This window comes from Herpailurus yagouaroundi, unplaced genomic scaffold (assembly GCF_014898765.1).
Source record: "Herpailurus yagouaroundi ecotype Mexico unplaced genomic scaffold, PumYag 190, whole genome shotgun sequence".
NCBI lineage: Eukaryota > Metazoa > Chordata > Mammalia > Carnivora > Felidae > Herpailurus > Herpailurus yagouaroundi.
The window spans coordinates 4,367,606-4,380,270 of NW_024412421.1; the positions used below are offsets into that span (position 1 = coordinate 4,367,606).

The 12,665-nt window shown below is 54.1% G+C and overlaps 1 protein-coding gene across 5 annotated transcripts in view; it reads left to right on the plus strand.

The window, feature by feature from the left end:
- Positions 1-12,665, plus strand: part of ADCY7 (adenylate cyclase 7) — a 57,648-nt gene that overhangs the window by 19,622 nt on the left and 25,361 nt on the right. For all 5 annotated transcript variants that reach the window (XM_040497989.1, XM_040497988.1, XM_040497985.1 and 2 more), the window contains exon 2: positions 12,110-12,546. In XM_040497989.1, coding sequence (XP_040353923.1) covers positions 12,376-12,546 — 171 coding nt within the window. In that variant the 5' untranslated portion in view covers positions 12,110-12,375. The remainder of the gene's footprint in view (positions 1-12,109; positions 12,547-12,665) is intronic.

Sequence of the window (12,665 nt, forward strand, 5' to 3'; positions counted from 1 at the left end):
CGGGGGCCCAAACTAGATAGTGATGTCTTGTTGGGCTCCATGGATGGCTGGGGGAGGCCATGGCCCCTCCAGCATGGCCTGCTGAGTTCTGGGCAAGGATGTCTTACTGTCTGGTTTTCCCACTGACCTCTCTGTGGCCAGCTTGCTAGTCTGAGTGGGACCGGACCAGAGTGGGTAAAGGCTCCCACTCTAGCTTGGGTCTCCTGACATTCGGCCCAGGGCTCTGTCCCCTGCACTGCTTTGTCTCTGGCAGGTGGGCTACTTTCCTGCATTGCCTGAGAGAGGCAGGAAGTGTAGCCAAGAGACGCAGGAGGGTCTTTTCCTGGTTGGTGTTTAGAGCACTTTCTTGCTTTCTCGATTCCGCAGGGCAGATTGCTCCCCAACTTAAAACTGCCTGAGGGAGGCTACTGTGCATCCAGGCCTTCTTCCCATCTTCCCTTCACCCCTACCCCAGAGGCCAAGCTTATGGCTGGTCCCCTGGCCCACAAGCAGTTGCACTGGCTTGTCCTTCCCTTGTGTGTCCATCCAGCCCAACCTAGGGTCGGGTAGAGGTGGGAGAGCGGGGCCCCCAGCCAGAGGGAGCTCCCCAGGCTGTCAGGAGAGGGGAAGATAGTTGGCTCTCTGGGACACAGCTGCCCAGTGGGGAGCTCTGAGCTATCTTCGAGACTCCACAGTCAGCATTTCCCAAAAGGAGTTCATTGGAAATTAATGCAAAAAAGAGTCCCTTGAACCAAACAGACCGGGGAATGTTTAGCTGTGTTTAACTCAGCAGGTTTCTTTTCTGCAGGACTTCTCAGAGCCTTTAATTGCTAATGTATACAGGGACTCTTTAAAGGAGGAGGAGGAGAACGTCAAGCCCTTCACTGCCTGTGACCAGAGTCCAGTGTGGGTGGGGCTGGCCATGTGTGTGTAGCTCTTCGTGGCTCTGCTGGTGGGCAGCACGCCTCAGGAAATGTAGACGGAGGGTTAAGAAAGAGCTGGAGCCTTGGAGTAGGGCAGGTCTGGGTTTGAATTCCAGCTCTCCTGCTTTTCAGCCAGGGGGCTTTGAACAAGTAGGTTAGGATTCCAGAGTCCGCCCCCAGCTGGAAACAGAGAGCAGCTCCACCCACACCCCCACCCCCGGGGGGGGGGGGGGGGGGGGGGATGGGCTGCGGGGGGATGGGCTGCGTGGGCCTTGCCCCTGCCTGTTCCTGACAGGCGCTCACTGAGGTGGAGGTTCTCAGACGAGGGAGGCCAGAGGCCGCTGGGAGTCTCTCTAGTTGGGTTCAGAGGTTGCAGAGCCTGTCCTGAGGGCAGGTGTTCTGCTTTCTCTCCTTGAAGCAGGCCTGCAAGGCTTGGGGTGGGGTCCCCATGCTGCCTGGGATGCCAGATGGCAGTTCTCTCTGACACTGTCCACCTCCCCTAGGGCCCAGGTTGGGGGGCTGGACGGCCTCTCTGTCCAGGCCCCGCCAGGCACCCCACGGGGGCGTCAGCCCCTGTCACTGCTCAGGGCCCCAGGTAGCAATTTTTAGGTGCTGACCACTTTTAGGCTAGGCCACTCCCAGGGCAGAGTAGGGGGCCGGAGCTCACGACTGGGTCATCGGGGAGGGGAAGGGGCAGGTGCCCCGCTCCCTGCCTCCCAGACCCCACAGCCCTTTCTGCCAACTTGGTAATACTTGTTATCTCGACTTGGGTACTTTGTGTCGGGTGGAGCCTCGACACCCTGCGTGCCTTACCCCATTGAATCCTCTCAAAGCCCTGCAGGGTCAGAACTTAGTCTTGCTTTTTTCAAATGAGGAAACTGAGGCACAGAGATGAGAAGTAACTCTCCGGGGTGTGCAAATGACACTTGATGGGCCTGAGACGGATGTCTGTCTGTCTGTCTGTCTGCCTTCCTTCCTTTATTTTTTTTAAAACAAGTTCTATTTAAGTTTATTTATTTTGAGAGACAGAGCGAGGAGGGGCAGAGAGGGAGAGGGAGAGAGAGAATCCCAGGTAGGCTCTGTGTTGAGCAGTGAGATTGTGACCTGAGCCGAAATCGACTGAGCCACCCAGGCGCCCGGTAAACAGGTTCTATTTTTTTATGTATTTGCATACATACTTATATATGTAGATCCACACACCCCCACGCCAATAAAGATGCCAGGAACATGTCTTTCCATGTTTGTATATGCGTCCCTTTAATTATCAGTCACCTTCTGTTGCCCTTGAATTTTTCTAATAGAGTCTTTATTTTTTAGTTTATTTTTTTAAGTTTATTTATTTGTGTTTTTAGTAGTCTCTACACCCAACGTGGGGCTTGAACTCACAACCCCAAGATCAAGAGTTGCACACTCTTCCAACCGAGCCAGCCAGGTGCCTCACGTGTTTAGTTTATTTTTAAAACCACTTTATTGAGGTATGATTGACATAGAAAAAGCTGTGCATATTTAATATATGCAGCCGATAAGCTGAAGATAAGTATTCCCCTCTGACACCATCATGGCAATCTATGTCGTAAACGTATTCCTCACTCCCGAAAGTTTCTTTTTGCCCCCTTTATTATTATTATTGTTATTATTACTCCTAGTAGTAATAATCGCAGTAGTGTGATAAGAACCCTCAACGTAAGGTCTGCCCTCATGGAAAAATTTGAAGCGTACAATATAGTATTGTTGGCTATAGGCACTATGTATACAGTAGATCTTGCATCTTGTATTAAGAACTTTTAAAAAATGTTTGTTTATTTTAGAGAGAGTGAGCGAGCGTGTGGGCAGGGAAAGGGCAGAGAGAGAGGAAGACAGAAAGAATCCCAGGCAGGCTCTTCACTGTCTGTGGAGACCCCAACGTGGGGCTTGAACCCACGATCTGTGAGATCGTGACCTGAGCTGAAACCAAGAGTCAGATGCTTAACCAACTGAGCCACCCAGGCACCCCAAGAACTTCTGTTTTTGTTTGTTTGTTTGTTTTTAATATTTATTTTTGAGAAACAGAAAGAGAGTGAGGGGAGGGCCAGAGAGAGGGACACAGAGGATCCAAAGTGGGCTCTACATTGACAGCAGAGAACCTGATGTGGGGCTCGAACTCACGAACCATGAGGTCATGACCTGAGCCAAAGTCGGATGCCTGACTGACCCACGCGCTCCCCAAGAACTTCCTTTTAATTGCACAAGCTGCATTATGACAATAGAAACAAACTGAAGGTTCACTCATTCCACCAAAGCATCAGTTTTGGTTATCCTGTATCCTGGTTTAGGCATTACCCATTCCAGACACTGCTGTTGCCATGTGGATTTTTCACAGAACACCCTGGGACAGCTCAGTTCACACCACTGCACCCTTTTGACGGCTGCGTAGTATTCCATAGGAAGGGTGCGTTGTGATTTATTTCACTATCTCCTAACTGGCAGACACACCATCTTCTTTTGTTATTGTAATGCTACAACAATAATCTTGCACATGTGTCATTTTACATCTGTGAAAGTGTTTGTAAGGTAAATTACTTGAAGGACTTTTGCTACATCAAAGGTTTGTGTGTGCAGGAGTGATTTTGTTACATACGACTAAATCGCCAGCCCCACCCCTGGGGGTTATGCTGAATCACTCCTGCCAAGGCTGTGTGACTGCCTGTTGTGTTGCATATAAATGCTTTGATCTTTGCCAATTGGATAGGTAAAAATGATTTTCCATAGTAGTTTTAATTTGTGGTTTTTTGTTTTTTTTTTTATTACGGGTGAGGTTAGCTTCTTCCTAAATGTTTAACAGCCATTTGTATTGCCTTTCTGTGCACTTTCTATCCATACCCTTCTCCCATTTTTTTTTTTTTAATTGGATGATTGGTCTTTTTTTTTTTTGATCTGTGGGAACTTTTTACATATGAGAGAGGTTAGCTCCTTATGATAAGAGTTGTAAATATTTCCCCAATTTCTCATTTATCTTTTGATTTTGCTATTAATAGCTTAAGAGAGAGAGATAGAGTGTGAGCAGGGGAGGGAAAGAGAGAGAGGGAGACACAGAATCTGAAACAGGCTCCAGGCTCTGAGCTGTGAGCACAGAGCCTGATGCAGGGCTTGAATTTGGGAACAGTGAGATCATGAGCTGAGCTGAAGCCAGATGCTTGACCGACCGAGCCACCCAGGCACCCCTAATTTAGTAGATTTTTAATAAGTTTATTTACTTATTTGTTTTTAAGTAAGCTCTATGCCCAGAGTGGGCTCAAACCTGCAACCCTGAGATCAAGAGTGGCATGCTGGTCTGACTGAGCCAGCCAGGCACCCCTGGAGTAGTTTTTTTTAAATGTAATGGGAGTTGATTAGTCTTTTCTGTGTCAGGTCAGAAAGGACTGACCCACTACAGCATTGTATGAACATTCTTTCATGGTTTCGTGCTCTCTTTGGAAATCATCTTGGTATAAATTATGACTCCAGCTTGTTCTCTCTCCTCTGAGCTCTGCTGTCTCTTTCAACAGGATACTGGCAGGGTAGTTACATCCTTCTTGCTCACTCCAGTTCAGTGGTTACTCTGGGGTATATCTATGGCTTTGTGAAAGGGATCCCGTCCCCTATCTCCCATCCCCGTTCATGCCTCCTCACCACTGGCTGTCTGGGTGGGGCCCTGGGCAAAGTGTGAAGTCAGTGGCTAGACCTCTGTCCTGCCAGCCTGGGCAGGACTGGCACCTGGTAAGGTGCCTGTAGACTAGCCCTTTCTGTCCTTCCTTATCAAGGGGAAAGAGGTCAGAAATGTGTTGAATGGGGGCCTGAAAGTGTGTTCATTTTATTTTATTTTATTTATTAAAAAATGTTTTAAGTTTATTCTGAGAGAGAGAGAGAGAGAGAGAGAGAGAGAGAGAGAGAGAGAGAATTCCAAGTAGGCTCTGCACGGTCATCGCAGAGCCCGATGTGGGGCTCGAACTCATGAACCCTAAGATGATGACCTGAGCCAAAACCAAGAGTTGAACGACTGAGCCACCCAGGTGCCCCCAAAGTGTGTTCATTTTAAGGAGGGAGCTTCGTGAGGGCAGTGCTTAACTTTAGGAATGAATCACTGACGGTGGGATTTCAGGCCAGAGCCAGGGAAAATGTCCTTTCCGGCAATCCTTGGTTGATCCATTAGTTAATAAGCACTGTTGCATGGACCCCCACTCTGTACAGATACCTGGGAGAGGCTGGCATTGAGGTCTCTGCCTTCGGGGAACTTGTGCCTGGAGCATAGTTTCCTCTTGGCATCTGGCCTGGTGCCAGGCACATAGAAGGTGCTAGTATACGTCCATTAAAAGAATGAATGCATGGATCTCTCTCAAGGTGAATGAATAAACGAATGAATGAATGAATGAATGAATGAATGAATGGACGATTTTTCCCCAGGCAGTTACTAACCATCATTCGAATCGGCATAGGAGATAGCAAAATTCATTTCTTATCCCTGCCAGCTGGAGCCTGGGAGGTAAGGGGTGAATGAGGCATTTGTATTTTAAAGGAGACACTGACTATGCTGAGACTTAATCCACAGGAGAAGTGGCAGGGAGGATTTCAGGTACAAAGAATAATCCCTACCCCACCCCTAGAATAAGCCCTCTGGGGCCAGGTGACAACACCCAGGCTGTCCCCTTAGGCTTGTTGTCGTTTTATGATTCAGACTCCACGCCCAGCCCAGCCCAGCTCCGGGTCTCAGAGGTCTGACAGAACCATTCCTTTGCAAGAAGGAAAACCGAGGCCCAGATGGGGCAAGGGGCTTGCCCAGGGTTACAGAGCAGGTTGGTGGCAGAGCTGGACTTTCTGGATCCGAGACTGATGGGTAGCCCGTGGACCATGGGAGCTAGTGTAAAGTCAGCCTGGGGGTCCTGGGGAAGCGTGATGGGGAGCAGGGCTGGCTGGAGGGCTCGCATCACTGGGCACTTTGGCTTTTGCCCCTGCTTCGTGGCCTTGTAGGCTGTCACCAGGAGGTGGCAAGATGAACTAGAAGGTTCGTGGGGGGACCCTGCCTGCTTCATGCCTCTGTCTCTTCTATTTGGACTCCATGGGCTTCCTCAGCTCTGGAAACAGCCTTCTTCCTGGGCTCATTTGCTACTTTGTCCTCGCAAACAGCCTGTTGGCCATCATGACCTGCACCTCACTTTTCCCCACGACTTGGGTATCAGCACCCGAGTTTACCGACGAGGAGGACTGAGGCTCAGAGTGTGAGCGACTGGAACGTATGGCCATGGGAGCAGAGCTGGGCTTTGAACCTGTGCTTCCTCCACCAGCGCTTCCCATTCTCAGGGACACACTTCCTTCATGTTCTCACCTCCTTCTATTTTATTTTTATTTTTTTCATGTTTATTTTTGAGAGAGAGAGAGGGAGAGAGAGAGAGACACCAAGTGCAAGTGGGAGAGGGGCAGAGAGAGAGGGAGACACAGAATCCGAAGACAGAATCCGAAGCAGGCTCCAGGCTCCGAGCTGTCAGTACAGAGCCTGATGAGGGGCTCAAACTCGTGAACCGTGAGATCATGCCCTGAGCTGAAGGTGGACACTGAACCGACTGAGCCACCCAGGTGCCCCTCACCTCCTTCTGCCCTGATGGGCTCTCCCTCCTTCTTCCAAAGCTGCCCTGTTTGCTTTCCCCTGCCTTTTCTGCCTGGTTCAAGATTCCAGCCGGTTGGTTCATCCGTGGGTCCATCGATCCATCTGTCCGTCCTTCCGTCTGGTCTACGTGCAATGACCAGGGCCCAGCTGCAGGACGCAGACACAGATCCTACCACGACAGACCCTGCCTCACCTTGGTGAGGCAGGTGCTGGGATGTCTGACAGACGGGACCGTTGGCAGGACTCTGGGAAGGCCTGGGAGAGACCTGCGTGGGGAGAGAGGTCAGGCCCTGCGTGAGCAAAGGTGTGGAGGGGGTGAGGCCCGAGGGCTGCTCGGCTCTGGTGTTGGTGGAGGGGAGGGCGTGCATGGCAGTCAGGCTGAAATCCCTCGGTCCCATGAGGTTTCTTGGGTGGTGCCCCTTTATGCCGGGACTTTGCCAGGCAGAGCCCCTCTGGGTCCCCTTCACAAAACTCTGGGTCTCCTGAGGGAGATGCCCTAACATGAGACCCCCCCTCCCACCCCCCGCCCCCAGCAAATAAAAATCTGCTTGTGACACAGCCCGTGGAGCAAGCTGAGTGCTGGGCTAGCCGAGGAGGCTAAGGCTGTGTCTGTGGGTTCTGGGCTGCAGCATCATGGACCCCAGGCTGGATTGGGTGCAGGGACTGAGCCCAAGGGGCCGAGGTGGGGCCTCTCCTCACGCCTGCCTGCCCCTCCCGCACACCCCAAAGCCCCCACTTCCTCCTTTTGAGGCCACCGGGGCCCCAGGCCCTGTGCAGCTCCGAGGCCTGCTGGGCTGGGCCAGAGGAAGCCAGGCCGGGATTCCTGCCAGTGCGGCTTGGGTGAGGAAGTGGGTGCCCTGTCTGTGTCTGTGAAAGCTGGGGGTGGGCTAGAACTCCCCGAGGGGTGTGGTAGCACGGAGGGTGCTGCGGGATCAGCCAGTTCTGCTGGGGAAGGATATCCTGAGCACCCCAAAGGGCCCGGTCTTGTACTCATAATTTGAAGTCCCAGCCTCCCTATTTCTGGCGGTTCTTCTGGCTGAGGAACCTGGAGCCCCCAGTCAGTATTTGGCAAGGAGACCACAGCCCTGCCTCAGTTGTAGGAAAAGGAGGAGAAGGTGTGTGTGGGTAGCTTGGAGGGCTTCCTGTAGGAAGAGGTGCTCCTGGATCTTGCTGGCTTAGAGGAGGCCTCCTGACGTGGCTTTCTGACTTTACTCCTTCAAGGCGGATGGAGGAACCTTGACGGAGTACACTTTGCCTCCTCCCACCCTCGGTCCTAGGCTTTGGGAGGGGAGGGCAGGAAGGGGTTAGCATTTTGAGAGGTTATGGGCTCTGGGGATGTCAGCACCGTGAGAGTGTCGGGCAGGATGAGAGGTGAGCCTAGGTGGCCTGTATTCAAGTCCCAGCTCTCTTTTACTAGCTGTGTGACCTCAGGAGAATGACTGAACCTCTCTGTGTTCCCCCATTCATAAAATGGAAGCAGTAGTCATACTGCCCTGCGGGGCGGGTGTGCGGAGTTCGAGCCCACAGCGCTGGGCACGCAGTAAGTACATGGTGGATTTTGTTGATGGCATTGCCCGCCCCCCTCTCTCATGGGGCACAGGGCTGTGGGAAGCGCAGGGCCCAACAGGAGTGCTCTGGGGGAGTGAGGTTGATTCCTTTGGTATCCATTTCTATGTAAGTATGCCCCGGGGCTCCCTAATTCATCCCACAGAAGGGAGACTCTGGAGGCCACTGGAGAAGATGTGGGGAGGCCCATTGCCCCAGCTTCCTGCTGGACCGCGTCCCGTGCAGCCTGGCTGGCTCTGGGCTGTGGAGTCCGGGATGTGGTGACAGAGGTATGGGCAAGGGAAGTTCCCCTCCTTGGCCCAGCCCCCTTCCAGGAGGCCTAGCTGGGGCCAGTCGTATCTGCGGGCACCTGCTCTTGCCCCTGAGCTGCGTGGGACTCTGCCCCCTGACCCTGGACCCATCAGGAGGCCATGAGGGTTCCCCAGATACAGTAAACTGGGGCAGAAGGCCTCTTGGTTGCAAGTGACAGAAGCACAAACTGGCTTTATCTGAAAAAGGCATGATTGTCCCGTGTGATTGAAATATCTGGAGGCTGTTTGAACTTCAGGCACAGCTGGATCCAGGGGCTCGGGGGGTATTTTCAAGTCTCTGTCTCTCTCCAGTTTTCTGTGTTGGCTTCATTCTCACTGGGCCGTCTCCCGTGGTGATTTCCAGTGGCCACCAGCAGCTGTAGGCCACCAGCAAAAGAGAGTATCTCTTTTCGGTGGGTCAGCAAAAGTCCCAAAGAGGGTTCTCAGAGGGTTGTGGTCACATGACTGTCCCTAAACCAGTCACTGGGGCTTGAGAGGGACGATGATGATGAGCCAGCCTGGCTGACGTGGCCCCTGAGCCAAGGGACTGAAGTGGGAGAGACAATCCCAGCAGCAGAAGAAATAATGTCCCCTCCCAACTGGACCTTGGGGGTCCCCTCCACTGTAAAATGGGCTGCTTGCCCTATTCCCCCTACCAGGGTGATCGTGAGGTCTGACCCCTGGGCTCTGCTTCCTCCAGGTAAAGGGGCCTCGACTGTCCCATATGTGTGTCTCTGCTGTTGGTGTCTTTGGACTTGGGACAGAATCACTGGGGTGGGGGTGAGGGAGCGACGGGGGTCGGCTTCACTTGGCCTCAGCCAGAAGGAGTGCTCACTTCTGGAGGAGACCGCCCGAGAGGCGACGAGCTCCCCGTCACTGAGGTGGGTGAGCCAAGGGTCATTTGTTGGAGGCTTGGCAAAGGAGTTCCTTCATTCAGGGCCTCTGTGGGGCCCTCCTAGTTGCCAGCTGTCAGTGACCAGCAGAAGAACTGGTGAATGGGCAGAAAGGCCTTGAAGCCTTCCCTGGTAGGGGGGGCCTCTGTGTCCAGCTTTGGGGGGGTTGCTTCTAGGGAGCCGCTGGCCTTTGGAGATGCCGCCATGGGCTCCCAGGCCTCTGACCAGGAGCGATAAACACGGTCATTCCTCCCAGCCCTGCCCTGCTTTGCTCTTCCAGGAGTGGGACCCGGTCCCTGGATGGGCCGAAGTCCCTGTGTCCAGGGCTATTGTCCACGCCCTTGCCCGCCTGCCATTGCCCAGGAAGTGGCCTAATTAGATCCCCAAGAGCGGTGTTTACCAGGCGAGGGTTCCCCCCCTTCCCCCGGGGAACCCTCCAACTGCTCCTCTCTCTTCACCCCTGCCTCAGCTGGGCTTCGTGTGCCTGGATAGGCAGGTCAGTAGTGGGGGGGTGAAAGGTGCTGTGTGTGTGTGTGTGTGTGCGCGCGTGCGTGTGCATGCGTGTCCTGGCCGCCCACAGCTCTGGTCTGAGGGCTTTGCCTGGGGTTTAGAGCAGCTGCAGGGAGTCGTTGCCCTGGCCCCGTGGTGGTTGGGGTTTCTCAGCCCGTCAGTCCAGTCCTGAGGCACTGGAGTTTGGTGCCAGGCCAGAGAGATGGGCAGTGTGTGCACTTGTGGTTCAGTTCCCGGGAGCTGCCCTTGCTCACAGGGCTCAGTTCAGCGAGACAGAAAGGTCGGGCCAGGAGCCCTCGTTCGGGAGCGGGTAGACCCGGCTTTGAGTCCCAGCCCTTCCGGCAAGCAACTCCAGCTGTGTGATCTTAGGCAAGCCACTCGACCTCTCTGGGCTGCGTCCTGTGTCTGTAGAACGGCTGTACCACCTTGGCCCTTGCAGGTCATGAACTTGAGAGCGAATATGTGGGTGTGGGCACCTGGCCTGACAGTGTTTCTGCTGTTGTGACCGCAAAGAGCTGGTTTAGGGGAGCTTTGCAGTGGGGGCTTCTCAGGGCGGGGACCTGATCTTGCTTTGTAAACCCTACCACATAGGGCGAGGCATACGTGGTTAATACTCCAGAAACACTCCGTGTGGAATAAAGACTGGTTGCTTTAGATTTAGAGGTTGTCAACCAGGGGGTGGCACGGCTCCAGTGTTTAAATTAGCCGCCCTCATTCATAAATCAGAATTTCGTGTAGAAATCAGCTTTGTAACTTGCCTAAGCGCTTTGGGCTCTCTGGTAGCTGTGGGCCCAACCAGGGTCTGAGGTGGCTCCCGGATCCCAGGTGGGCACTCACTAGGGGGCTTTGCTCAGACGCAGGGACTCTGGGTACCCTGCTCTCCTACCTGTAGGGGCTCTGGATTCTTTCTTTCACAGCTTTTGCCAGTGGCCATTCGTGCCCTTCGTGACTGCCCTGAGCCTTCCCACATCTTACCTCCTCCCTGCCCTCTGCCACCAGCCCTGTCCTGTTTCCGGTCTCTCAGGCAGGCCTGGAGAATGCTGGGAGCCTGGACTTCTGGTCCAGTGTTGCTCCTGTGACACAGGGTTCCCGCTGGGAATATGGCAGCTGCCCGCAGGCCTCAGCCCCTGCATGTAGGGATGGCACCTTTTTGGGTAACTCTCTCTCTTTGGGGACTGGGAGTTCCAGGGGGAGAGAGAGCTTGCCTGGCACACGGGAGGTATGTAGTGGGCCTAGGGGGCCACAGGCACAATTAACTGCCTTTTTGGAAGAAATGAATAAGGAAATGAATGAATGGTGCTGGGAAAGAGGGAGTCCATCTGGGCTGAGCATTGCAAGCCTGGCATCTGCTCCCAATTTTGCCATAAAGTGTCCGCTGTGCTCCCTCTCTGAGGTTTGGGCTCCTTTTCTATGAAGTGGAGCTTGCAAACTTCTCAACTTCTTGTCAGTGGAAACTTAAAAAATGTACTTAAAAAAGGCAGTCTTTCGTGGAAGCTTAATGTAACATGAACGCAAGGGGGAGGGTCTGGGTGTAGCGGGTGTGGGGGTCTGAGACACAGAACTCACTACAAAGCCCCAGTAGTTGGGTGGGTGTGGTCTTTGGGCAAGGACCTGCAAACAGACCCCGCATGCACAGTCACCTGACTTATCACAAAGGTGGCTGCACTGAACTTCTTGAGGAGAGAATGGTGGCTTCTCCAGAAGCTGCTGGGGTCATCAGATGCCCATGTAGAAGAAAGGGATGAAGGCTGATCCCTGCCTCACGCCATACACAGAATTCGCTGGGATGGATCAGAGACCTCCACCTCCCTGTGCAAGTCAAACTGTTAGGGCAGTGCTGTCCAGTAGAAGTTTCTAGATGATAGAAATGCTCTTTATCTGTGCTGCCGGATATAATAGCCACTAGCCGTGTGTGGCTTTTGAGCACTTGAAATGTGACTGGTGTGATGGCTGGACTGAACGTTGAATTTCATTTTAAAGAAATTGAGAGAGAGAGAGAAAGAGCAGGAGGGAGTGGCACAGAGAGAGGGAGAGAGAGAATCCCAGGCAGGCTCCGCTCTGTCAGCACAGAGCCTGACGCTGGGCTCGACCTCACGAACTGTGAGATCATGACCTGAGCTGAAACCAGCTTATGCTACTGAGCCACCCAGGCGCCCCTTAATTTCATTTTTAACCCAGTTAACTCTAAATAGTCACGTGTGGCTAGTGGCTGCTGCAGTCCTGGGAAACACAGGGAACCGGCCCTGTGCACAGAGCCTGAAACGGGACCTAGGAGTTAGGTGTGGGTTTAGGTTGATGACTCAGACCCGGGTCTGCTTTGTGTCTCCGCAGAGCCGAGGACCCCGTGTGTCTGGTCAGCCCGGCCTGGATGCAGAGGAAGAGGCCAGTGGTGCTGTAAGCCGGCCTGGCCGCGGAGCGGAGCGGGCCCCGTGTGGCCCACGCGGCTGCCTGCTGAGGGGGCCCCTGCCCAGCCCCGCCTGCCAGACTCCGAGAGGCCGGAGGCCTAGGCCCACCAGGGAAGGTGTCTGCAGACAGATGCTCCCCAGGCCGTGGGGTCTCCTGAGGGCACTGCCGGGCGGGTGGGCCTCGGGGGGAAGATGCCGGCCAAGGGGCGCTACTTCCTTAACGAGGGCGAGGAGGGCCCGAACCAGGACGTGCTCTACGAGAAGTACCGTCTCACCAGCCAGCACGGGCCGCTGCTGCTCACGCTCCTGTTGGTGGCTGTCACTGCCTGCGTCGCCCTCATCGTCATCGCCTTCGTCTGCGGGGTGAGTGAGGCGGCCGGCCCGCGGCGGGTTCGGGGCCCGGCTCTGCCGCTCTGGGCTTGCGAGGCCTCCCGGCAGGTCGTGGACTCCTCTCAGCCTGAAGCTCTGCATCTGTGACGTGC